The sequence below is a fragment of the Labrus mixtus genome, chromosome 13 (genome assembly GCF_963584025.1).
Source record: "Labrus mixtus chromosome 13, fLabMix1.1, whole genome shotgun sequence".
NCBI classification, from domain to species: domain Eukaryota; kingdom Metazoa; phylum Chordata; class Actinopteri; order Labriformes; family Labridae; genus Labrus; species Labrus mixtus.
The window spans coordinates 6,357,695-6,370,196 of record NC_083624.1 but is presented as its reverse complement, the minus strand read 5'-3'; the positions used below and the strand labels follow the sequence as shown (position 1 = coordinate 6,370,196).

The 12,502-nt window shown below is 37.6% G+C and overlaps 1 protein-coding gene and 1 long non-coding RNA gene across 2 annotated transcripts in view; both read right to left on the bottom strand.

Moving 5' to 3' along the window:
• LOC132986793 (uncharacterized) overlaps positions 1-12,502 on the bottom strand; it is a 69,088-nt gene that overhangs the window by 54,589 nt on the left and 1,997 nt on the right. The gene's annotated exons all lie outside the window — the stretch shown is intronic.
• On the bottom strand, positions 2,243-12,447 carry LOC132986767 (immunoglobulin-like domain-containing receptor 1). The gene is made up of 8 exons (XM_061053381.1): positions 12,225-12,447; positions 10,584-10,754; positions 9,066-9,215; positions 8,591-8,710; positions 8,122-8,268; positions 7,103-7,228; positions 4,452-5,338; positions 2,243-2,799 (listed from the first exon to the last, which is right to left on the bottom strand). The coding sequence occupies exons 1-8, from the start codon at positions 12,271-12,273 to the stop codon at positions 2,761-2,763; spliced, it is 1,689 nt and encodes a 562-aa protein (XP_060909364.1). The 5' UTR covers positions 12,274-12,447; the 3' UTR covers positions 2,243-2,760.

Genomic DNA, 12,502 nt, shown 5'->3' with positions numbered 1-12,502 from the left:
CCTGTTGGACATAACCCTAACCCTAAGTGCAAAAATATCTTCTTGAGGAAGAAAGTGACTGTCATGATAGATCAGGGGTCCCCATACCTTTTTTCTTTCAGGGCCTCATTCCTTCTTTCATTTTGAATTATTTTTATTTGAACATATGTTCAGATTTAATAATTCCAGTGATTTATTTTTTTATTTTTTTTATTTGTTATTATTTGTATTATTATTATTTGTATTATTTGTTTTTATTTGTTATTATTTGTTATTATTTGTTTTTATTTGTTATTATTTGTTATTATTTTTATTATTTGTTTTTATTTGTTATTATTTGTTATTATTATTTTTTTGTTTTTTTATTTGTTATTATTTGTTTATTTTTATAAAATATGTTCTATTTTAATGTTTCTTTTCTTTCCTCTGTCATGATGCGTTTGATGTCTTGTGTGAAGCACTTTGAATTGCCTTGTTGTTGAAATGTGCTACATGAATAAACTTGCCTTGCCTGACGGGGGCCCAGAGTCTGTATGTAACAGAAAATAACATGTGCAGGCATGACGACCGGTGTTATTGTGGAGTTGGATTTTATCCCAGGACATTGGTTCAGTTGAACTTGGCATACAAATGTAGTTTGCAGAGCTAACAGTCCACTTTTTTATTTTTTTTAGCTTTTTTTAACAGCCACCGCCTCTTGACAGATGAGACAAACAGCCACTGTTGGTTAAATACCCTGAGTTCTGAATCAAATTTTCTCTTCCCTAACCTTTTTGCCATTTGTTTCGGGTCAAATGTCGCGTTTTGTGCATGTGTTGAAAGAGTTAATAATGATAAAAGTTCACAGCTAAAGAACATTTTATTTGAAATGCTAAACTTTTATAGGCCTATGACAAAAAAATATATATTACAATTTTGATTTTTAAAATGCATTCTGAATTGTTCTGAGGGCCGGGCCAAATGTGGGGAGGGGTCGTAGTTTGGGGACCCCTGTGATAGATAGTTATTGTAGGCCTACACTTCTTTTAAGTAGCCTAGATACAGATGGATAAATGATAAATGGATTGACTTGAGCTTGTTTAGCGTGTTTTTCTAGTCTTCTGACAACTTAAAACGCTTTTACAGCGCAGGTTACACCTACCCGAGGTTGCGATGTAAATTGACCATCAGAAGTAACCAACTTGGGGTTAAGTGTCTTGCTCAAAGACACATCGGACATGTTTCTGCAGGAGCTGGGGATCAAACACACAACCTTACGGTTGAGAGACGCCCCGGTCCTCTAGAGAACATTACCTACAGGTAAGAAAAGAGGACGTCATATTTGTATAACATTATGCAACATCATCAGCTGGTTAATCCAAGAGACCCATATTGGGCAATAATCTTGTACATACATCTGAGGGGTGTTACTCCAGCTTCTCTTCTTCTTTGGAGACCTCAGATGGCCTGCTATCAGTTAAGATAACTGTAAAAAAATAAAAGAAAACCCCGGCTGCAGTCAACTTCCGCTAAAACATAATCATTTCACAAACTCTCACCTCTCACACCACAACATTGTTTAACATCAACACATTCAATACATGGGGCGCGCTGGTGGCGCAATGGTTAGGGCTCGCGCCCCATGCATTGAGGCTGTCGTCTCAAGCGGGCAGCCCGGGCTCGCATCCCGCCCGTGGCCCCCCTCCCGCATGTTGGTCCCCACTCTCTCTCCCTGGCTTCCGACTCGATCCACTGTCTTATCTCTCCATTAAAGGCACAAAAAGCCCAAAAATAAATCTTAAAAAAAAACAAAAAAACATATTCAATACATACCATACACACTGCTCAACTCCTCAACTCTCTTCTACCCCCTTACAAAGCACCTTCTCTCTCTGTCGCTTCTTTCACTTCTTGTATCCTTTCTTAGGTATTTCATATAGTTTTGTAGTTTTGCTGGTTGTAGTCTGATGTTTGTCTATTGATGTCTTAGTATTTTGCTGTCTTTATTTTTTTTATTTATTTTTTTTACTGTGTTTTGAAGTTGTTTTCCTGACCTTGTCTGTTTGTTGTTTTGTGCCTCATTTGTTATGTATATGTCACCAGTTTTGTAACTCTATTGCACCTCATAAAAAAATAAAAGAAAAAGAAAACTCTAAAAACAAACATTTTGCCCGGTCGCTAGTCCTACTTTAGAAACAGTTTTTAGTCTAGTTTTAGGGTTTTTTTTGTATGGCTGTCTGGTTAAAACAGATCTTGTATAATACCCAGAGACACACACCACAGATGTATCTAAAAGGTTTATTTAAAACATCACATTAAAAAAAGCAAACATTTATGAAAATTACAATTATATCTATTTTTTTCCAAAGAAGCACGAGTCCGCTTACTTTGTCCTGCCTTCAACTTTACTTTCTTCTCCTGGCTGACTTTTAAAAAATAAAAAAACTTGAAACAGTACAGGATTTATGCAAAATAGGAAAGTAAGCTAATAAGCAAATATAATAAACACACAATTTGACTGTCATTGAAACTGTTGAACATTTTCTTCATAAAGACCAACAGAGTGGAAATGATCCATCACCAGAGAGAAAACTTATAAACAAACAAACACTGAATACAGTGAGGTCAGAGTTAATGGACTCAACAACCAGAGATGTCAAACACAGTGCATATTGAGTTAAAGTATATCAGTACAGTACATGACAACAGATTTACACAACATGGAACACAACTTCATCCTTGTATGCTAATTAAACAGATCAAGGCTCCTACTCTTTGTCTTCATCTTCACCTTGAAATGCTTCAGATAACTACGCTGGTGCCGCTACGGGAGCTTCTGTCCTGAGAGAGAGGAAAAGGGAAGGAGGCAAGGTTGAAGGGAGATATGATTTATCATCGCACACAAGCAGCAGAACATAACAACAAAGACAAAGAAGTTCACACACAATCCAATTTTAGGATCAATATTTCACAACCAGTGCTCATATGTCTTATGAATATATTGTATAAATATGAGCTGGAGCAGTGACTTTCTGTTTTTCTGTTTGGTTATTTCTTGGCTGATGGTCTTGGTTAATCTGTTGTTGTTTTGTCTAAAAACTTAATTTGTTTTGACCAAGTCCAACATCAAACACTGATTGATGAAAACATTTGTATTTTTCTGTGAATAATAAAGCACAAAAATAAGAAGGGGTAGGACCAGAAAAGTTTTTAACTTCTTCCTATCCCTTTAGAACATGAACTTTATTATTTAAAGTTATTTATTTGTTGCTATGGATCCTGAGGATACAGTTTGTTTTCATCCTTTTTATTTTGTGTTTGTATTTTCTTAACATGTTCAATAAATTGACTCATTAAAAAATAATATCTCTCCATCGTGTGCTAACATGCTAACATGCTAACAATAACAATGAAAAAGTGCAGATGTTAAGAAGCTGAAATGACGGCCATCTTGGTCTGGTTTGTCAGCACGCTAACTTTAACTTTGGCCAATTAACACCAAACACAAAAACGGCTGCTGAGGCTGAATAGACTCTCATGACAGGTATTTGGTTTTTAAGCAGAGTGATGGTGAAATTAAAACTTTGTCTCGACGCTGGTTCAGATTCAAATTCAAGGTGACGTAATCCTGAGAGGGAAATATTTGAAGCAAATTCCTTTACAATTATAGTTACTTTTCTTTTTTTTTTTTTTTTACTGAAATCCAGTGAGCAGCAAAGTTCTCTAGTTGTTGCTTAAAAAGTCAGGTGATCAACAAAGTCATCCAAAAACTTTGACGGGCGAGCACGAGGGACTGCAGATGTAAACTAGCTCTAAGCTAACTCTGGTACAATGAATCAAATGGCAATATTTATGTTTAATATTACACATGGTCCCTTTACAAATAAAAAAAAGGGTTAAATACACCAGAGTCTGAAGACATGTAATGGAAATTAAGCCCAAAGTTGTAAAGATATTTTGGTTTGATTTTAAGTGGTGGACAGTTCTTTATTAGCAGCACTAAGGCTTAGAACAGAGATCTAAGTCAAACATGAAGGAAGAATTCCTTTTCAAACTTGAAAACTAAAGGAGATCGAGCATTTGTATCTCGGGTTCCTCGGCTGTGGAACGACCTGCCTGAGGATCTCAGACGAGCTACATCAGTATCTTCTTTTAAAAACACATTTTTATCGTAAGGCCTTCTTATAATCCTTGTTTCATCCATGATGTTTTATTTGTTTTACTGTTAACTTTAGCCGATCTCTGTCTGTTGTTTCTCTTTTCTCTGTTCATTGGATGATTGCTGCACTGTTTTATTTTTCATGCTTTTTTTAAATAGGATTTTATTGTTGTGTATTTGACTGTTGCGATTTTTTCTTTTTTCTGTAAAGCACTTTGTGACGTTGGTTTTGATAAGTGCTTTATAAATAAACTTTATTATTATTATTGTTATATTAATACCAAAAGGAGACGGATGGCATTTATGCATGTCAGTTTTTGTGTGTTGATCTTACAGAAAGACGGTTGTAGTTCCTCCTGATGTTATTGTGACCGGACTCGATGGACGAGTAGCTGGGGGGCTTCTCTGGCCAATCCTTTCCTTTGCCTCCTTTCCTCTTCCCGCTGTCCTCCTCACCTGAGCTCCAGGATCCGTTGCGGCGCCGTGGAGGAGAATAGCTCCTCTCCCTCCGAGCCGCTCTGCTGTAAAGCTCCTCCATCAGGTCGTCGCGACTACGAGCTCTCGGCCTGGTCCCGCCTCCTCTTTTCCTGGGGGAGCCGCCTCTCTCGTTCCTCGAGCTCTTGTGCGGCGCTCTTCCTCTCCTGTTGTCCCGATCCGAGTCGTCGCTGTACTCCCGCAGGATCCCGCGTCTGGGAGGAGAGGCGTCTCTGTAGCCTCGACTGCTGCGTGGGAGACCGCCTCCCCCAGAGCGGTTTGTACTTGTACTCGACTGGCTGGAGAGCCTGGCTCCACCTCTGGCTCCGTCTCCTCCACCGGGCCCCCTACGCGAGGAGAAACTGGGTGCACGCTGTATGATAGGAGGCAGGGTGATCACACGTCTCTCCACCCCTCTCACCCCGATATCATCCAGGGCCGACAGCATACTGGGGGGTCCTGGTGTGTAGGGGACGGCGGGAGGAGCCGGGTGGTGCTGGGGTTGAGACTGATACGGGGCCATGTTTTGTACAGCGTAAGGAGCCTGTTGAGGTGCCACCATATCCATCCCCCTCACCTGGGTCTCCAGGTAGTCCAGCACCTGGTTGGTTCCCTGGATGCTGCTCCGCATGCTGCCATTCACATGGTGAGGCGGAAGAGGAGGGGGCTGCTGCTGGAGGGCCATCGGGGACAGCTGCATGGGAGCCATGGCAAAGTTTTGTTTGACCGGGTAGTCCGAGTATGAACCTGGAGGAAAAGTTTAAAGTTTGTTGTTTAAAAAGAGACATTCAAAGACTCAAACATGTTAATTGTCTTGTGCACAGTAGGAAACATGTTTCCCTGTACAATGACATTCTTTCTTTGCTGTCCACAATGAATGACAACAATAAAATATAAAAATTAAACATAGCCAAATAAAATAATAATAAAAACAATAATAATATATACAAATATACAAACAAATAAGGCAATTTGAAGGCAGTAGAGTGCAAATAACATGAATAATGTAATATGCAGAAATTTATTTTTGAACACTAGGGGGCAGCAGAAACAAATGTATTAATACATTTCTATTTTTTTAAAGTTGATTTGAAGAACTTCTTGGCAAAATATTTAAATTGACACATCGAGAAGATACAAAGAAACCTTCTAAACATTGTATGTTGTGCTTGTGTCAAACTGATATATTTAAGTTCAATAACAGATCTCTCAGAAGACGTTATGTTTTGCACGACAGGCAGAAATATCTTGCTCTGCTGCTAAATGATCATTAGATAGATAGACAGATAGAGAGATAGATAGATAGACAGATAGACAGATAGACAGACAGATAGAGAGATAGACAGACAGACAGACAGATAGATAGACAGATAGATAGATAGACAGATAGACAGACAGATAGACAGACAGACAGACAGATAGAGAGATAGACAGACAGACAGACAGATAGATAGACAGATAGATAGATAGACAGATAGACAGACAGATAGACAGATAGACAGACAGACAGACAGACAGACAGATAGATAGATAGATAGATAGATAGATAGATAGATAGATAGACAGACAGACAGACAGATAGATAGACAGACAGACAGACAGACAGACAGACAGATAGATACTTTATTGATCCAGAGGGAAATTCAAAGCATCCAGTAACAGGTTACAAAGACATGACATGAAACATTTGTTACAAATTAACCACAAAACCGACGCCCCCCCCTCCCATACATATATATTAACCTGAAGATTTAAAGAATACCCCTAGATGAATCAAACTTAAACTGTGCAATTAAAAATAGACTTATACAAGAAATGTACATAACCCATGCAGGGATAAAAATATATGTGAAATTAAAACAAGAACATATAAACAAAATCTGTAATTAGACCTGAATATAAAAAATAAAACAAGTGTTGACCCTCTGTTGTGTTGTTTATATATGTACAGCAATGTTTAAAAAGATTATTAGCCGCTTGCTGTTAAGTGGTGTGCAGGTTAAGTTTTGAAAACTTCTGTTCTCTGTGGATGAAATGAAAACATGTTGCCTGCTGGAGGTTAAAATAAAATGAGCGCGCTTATTGATTATCCCAAACCATGAGAGAAGGGTAACTAAAATGCTTAAAGGGGAAGCTGGGACTTGCACTCTGTCTGTTTGTTCATGACTATGAACACATCCTTTCACATTCAAGAAGTCTTGTGATGAATTGTTCGTACTTGATTACTGCTTTAATCCAGGCGGGGGCATCACTTCAAAAGGGACTTTTGTTACTGAATTACGTTTACAATTTGATTTGGAGTTACAGACCAAAAACAAATCAAGTTATTCACTTTCTGTAAATGTTAAAGATATAAAATGTAGTTTCCACAAAGTTTCAGGGATTTCTTTCCTTCACTTCTGAGAGTGCTGTACCTGTCCTGTTAGAACCACAATCAAACATATGCCCTCGGTTCTGAGCCAGACTGATCATCAACAAAGCATCAAAGAGAGGCCTCATTGTGTCTCCTACCTGAATATAGTATGGGGACGCCCTGAGAGGAGGCGTTGGAGCTGATCGGAGCATAGATGGGTTGGCCGTTCATCCAGGGAGCCATCGCCTTCTGAGCTTCCTTAATCATCCTGTGCTGCATCACAGCTGACACCAGGACAACAAAAAAAAAGGAGGTCAACAACAGTTTTTGTGAATCTGGTTTAGTGATTTTTTTCATATTTAGACTTAACACAAGTACAGATCAGTAACCAAAACTATCATGTCAAGGATGCTCTGCACCTTATAATCCGTATCAATCCTTATCTGGCATTTTTTAAATCACTTGTTTCTATTTCTTTTCCTGCTCTTACCTTCTTATTGCTGTTATCTTTATTTACTTTCAGCTCTTTTAGTTTCTTACATCTTTTTAAATCTTTGGTTCCTCTTGGTCTCAGCTCGTGTTGTTGGGTTCTTGTGTTTCCTGGGTTCTTATGATGGTTCTTGTAATTGTCGGGTTATATATGTCTGTTGGGTATCGTGCACTTTGGGGTCTTTTCTGTTGAATTGTATTTAATTATTTTTTAGTATTTAGTATTTGTTATGTTCTTGCTGTTGTTTATGTTCTTCTGTGTTTGGTTTAGTTTGTCAAAGCACTTTGTAAACCTGTGTTTTTAAATAAAGTTATTATTATTATATTTTAACATGTTAGAGTAGAGAATCAAAGAACGTTAAGAAAGGCTCTCTTCTGTTTTTTCCAGTCAATCATGACAGTGTGACCTTGTAATTGAGGCGGATCAATAGAATTCAGCCACGATTCATTATTTAAATTCACAACTATGATTTATTCATACTGTACTGTGTGATACATGTAAATATATTCCTTGTCAAAAACAGATTTTTACAGCTGCTCCAACATGACTTAGGTTGTCTGAAGTGATACCACAAGTTTAGGTAAAGTTAAATAACCCAACTAATGATTAAATCAAAATGATTTTCCTGAGTGTAGTTTTATACGTTCATGGTTAGAAAACGGCATGAACTGAAATAATTTCTTCTACCTTTTTCGGGGCAGCAGCAGGTCTGTGGACAACACGGGCAGCGGATGTAGCAGCAGCACTTCTGCGGGCAGCACTGACAGCAACAAATACAGAAGAGCATGATGAGCAGTAGAGCTCCGAGGATGATCAACAGGACGGTCAGCCAGTCTGGAAACAAGTCAGGAGACACAGAATTATCAAGATTTCATTAAAAAAAACAGAAGGCTCAAAATTAGCATTGGTTTTGTATTTTTGATTGGTTATGTTTGTTTATATGCTAAGCCACTGTAGAAGAAAGGACCCACTGACCCCTCTGTGTTACAGTTTTGTGTGTGGGTGGGGGTGGGGTAGAGGGTATTTGTAACAAACAGATGTATACTATATGTTATCGCTGTTTTTTTTTGTGTAAAATAAAAATTGAAAGTCATAAAAAAAATAAAAAAACACAGAAGGCTCTTTGAGTACTAAATCCTCAGCTGAGGAAACTTACGATATACGATGAGTTTGATTTCTCTATCTGAGTCTCCAGTCGTGTCCCCGGCAGCATCAATGGAGCAGAAATAGACGCCGTTATCCCACCACATCACCTCAGTGATGATCAGGTCGGCCTCTGTTCACAGATAATGTGAAAATAGTTAAAAATAACATATTTCTATAAGAAAATGTTTGGACTTTATATACAAATAACACTCAAAAATAAAGTCCATGACAAATTCTTTGCAGGTATTTGAATGCTTTGTTTCTTTCTTTGCTCTATGTTCTTTCTGTGTTTACTTGTGTTTTACTTAACGCAATATAGCTTCTCCTATTATGCTACTGGAATCAGTAACACACTGATTGGTAAAGACATTGAAAAAACTCAAATACAGTGCAGCCTGTGTGATGTCTCATATCAGTGAAGTATATCCGTGCTGACAGTTCAGACTGAGATGTTTTCTCTTTCATGAAAACTGGACCAGACGTACTGTTCTGGATGGTAATTTTGCGTTCTCTGTATTCTGCTCCCAGTATGGGCTCGTTGATGCCTCTCTTCTGGATCACCGTGCGGACCGTGCGCTGACTGTCCCTGCAGTCGTTGGCCGGGTCCTGACCCAGCTGCAGAGCGGCCTGATAGGCTGCAGAAACAGGAAGATGAGACGATCAAAGCTCAATACACTTCATATTCTATTTCTTCTGGTTTAAACCAATAATTCCTTTCAACAACAACAACAACAACAACAACCAGTTTTTAATTCAAATACATATATCAGATTGTTTGATTAGCGTGCATTTTTTAAAACCAATTTATTTAAAATTACTTTTATCTATCAACAAAAATTAATTATTTGGTCTAATGTTGTTTTCTTGTCCTGTTTGTGTTTTAATGTAGGATTTTAGAAAACCTTTTTTAATAAATTAGTTAAATCTTTAGCTGATTTTCAAAAGAATAAAATATCTACACTATGAACATTATGGTGTTCTGGATACGTTGTATTTTCCTTTTCTGTTCGAGGGAAAACAGGAAATTATGTGTTATACATTATTAAGAAAAATAAAGGTCTGCAAAATCCTACCTACAGACTCACCATATTTTACAAATCAATCAACCTTTTTATTGCTGGAATCAATTATTAGCAAGTAGCTGTTCCTGGGCTTTTCTTTCTTTGGACATAACATAATAGAATCTATTGTAAACATAAGTCACACCCTTTATTTAAACAGATTGTTGAATCGTGAAACCTGATGAGGGTTGTGAGCTGACTAAACACTGACTGGCTAAAGACCCAGTGAGTTGCTTTATGTCGAAACATTTTTTAAATAATGTATTGGATGTTTTAAAGTAATGGTGTATGACAGTTCAAGTCTTGAGAAGTGATCAAACAAAAGGATCAATACGCACATTCAACACTACATTGTTAAAGTCTTTCTATGTGATTTTTCACACTTAAATGTAGAAATCAAGTATATCCTCTGAAAATAACTCTGTGAGTCATGACTGTCTACAATGGGTGTAACACCCGAGTCCCACTGTCTGTGATGTTTTCAGAGTTTTCAGAGTCCTATCTTCAGTTTGTTTACATCGCCTGGACGGCCGGCTGACTCCTCCCCTCGCGTATAAAAGTTGTTTAATTGAGGGACTAGAGAAAAGAAGAATAACATACTGTACTCACTGCTTAACTGTGTTTCTAGATCACGCTCATTTCAGGTAAATTTACATGCAGTGTGAAGATACGAGCATAATAAAGATCGCTAGCATTAGCATGCTAACACAACAATGCAGCGCGAGTTGTTTTGGTTTCATGCTGGTGCTCAAGGGCGACATCTGCTGGATCAAAAAATCACATATAAAGCCTTTAAGATAATATCTACCTAAATGTCCCGGATGGAGGTTAGGGTTAGAGAGATTCCCTTTCTACAAAAAACATCCCATTCCCCTTGCATATTGATCACAATTTCTCTGATCACGTTGTTTGGTTTCCCCTTCCCTCCACCTGCAGTCTCACCTGTGGAGTAGTACTCCAGCACCGGGTCTTTACAGAAAGACTTGAACCTCCAGGTGACCAGGACATCCTGAGTGTTTGCTGAGGTTGAATAATCGCAGCGGAGGATGACCGAGGCGAACAGAGTCGTGCTCCTCTCCGTCTCTGGAACGTTCACCTGTATGGACAGCAGCTCTGACACAAACAGGAACAACAATCAGATGCGATGGAGATCAAATACAAAACACCTGCACTCATGACACACATTCAAATATATGAACCTCTGCCAAAAAAAAAACACACTTGTGTATTTGCGTCATGGCGTCACTCTTAAAATTGACAAGAATCTGACCAGACAGGTTAGCAGTTTACTCCTTACAGCGTGCATTTACTGTACCACTGTATGTGACAGAGCTTTCCATTAAAAACAACAGTTAAGAAGATAATAACAAGCAATCACTGCTCGTTGAGTTTAACTTGAGGTCAAATTTAAAACACAGCCACACACAAGTTAATTGTTTATATAATCGTGTGATCAATTAAATGCTGGAAAAAGACTCATTACTGCATTAAGTTTTAACCTAGTACCCACAACAAGACATTTAATGAACTCTCCTTGACTCTTGATAATTATAACGTTCAGCTTTTTTCGTCAAATTTACAAACCAATCAATTATTTAAAAAAAAAAAAAAACATTGTATTGAGAATAACTAATAATGAAAACAACTTCAATAGCCTATTTAAAGTTTTAAAATAAATATTCACATTAGTGTTTGAAGTGGATGTTCTTTAGGGACGATAAATCGAAATTGAAATTAAATTAATTGGCAAATATATAATCTTTATAATCCAATTATTGATGTGAAAATTCAAGAATTTGCTGGTCGAAGTTTCGAAAACTATGGATATTCACTTTTTTTCCATTTAATATATTCAACAAAATTTTGCTAATTAGATCAAGCCTGAATACTTTTCCACTATTACCTTAAAAAACTAAATAAAAGTTCAGCCTCCTAAATGTTACATCGAACTCCTCTTTCATTTATTGTATTAGCTGGAACTCAGGTTAAAATCTTACAGAAATAAAAATACAGTATAGGCCTGAGTTAGAAATCATCTAAATTTGTAGCCCTGCTTTTATTTACTTTTTATCCCATTCAACATTTTCTCCTTTAACTGATAATCTGAGTGTCTGTTTACCTAATCAGTCACTGCAAAATAATAACTGTATATATTCTTTCAGTCACCACAACTGTCTATTTATTATTATTATTATCATTCATTCACTGAACAGCAATTTCCCATTTGCCACTTTTTGCATATTTCTCTCTCATACCACCACAAATATATTTTTGTTGTTGTTGTTTTTGTAAACTCTGCTGTTTAGGATTGCTGCTAACAAAGTTTCGTTGTGTCCTTGTATACATTAATGATAATAAAGATTCTATCTTTGAAAACGCGCTTATTAAAAGGTGCTGTGACGTCACACGAGTCGGCCTTGTCCTGTTCACACCTGTTGATAATTAACTAGTACACTTTACAGATAGTTTCGACTGTTTGCCTGCGTTTTCACTCTGAATTCCTTTCTTTAATCGGACAAAAACACATCATTACATTCTAAAATATGATCTTACATATAAACACTGTGTTCTTATGAGTCTCACCTGTCGGCAGATGAAGCACCAGAAGCACCATCAGGATCATAGTTCCCATCGCGCTGCTCTGTATCCTTCCGCGGAGTCTTCAGTCTCTATCCTGTAGGCGACTCAAAATCCACCAAGAATCCGGAATATGTTGAGAAAAACGTAAAAACGTCGCTGTTCTGCATGTTAACCTGATTTTCACTCAAGACGACATGTTGTTAATCAGACGATATTTGTTTCCTCATGTGAAATACGAGCCGCACAGGAGGAGGCACAACTCTCCCAGCGGACAACATCCC

Bases quoted from the DNA above. Each gene is read 5' to 3' on its own strand.
- LOC132986767 (XM_061053381.1), bottom strand. From the start codon at position 12,273: ATGGGAACTATGATCCTGATGGTGCTTCTGGTGCTTCATCTGCCGACA. The intron at 10,755-12,224 runs GTGAGACTCATA...TGTTTGTGTCAG, and splicing joins GGTGCTTCATCTGCCGACAG to AGCTGCTGTCCATACAGGTG. The intron at 9,216-10,583 runs GTGAGACTGCAG...CTGTTTCTGCAG, and splicing joins GCTGGAGTACTACTCCACAG to CCTATCAGGCCGCTCTGCAG.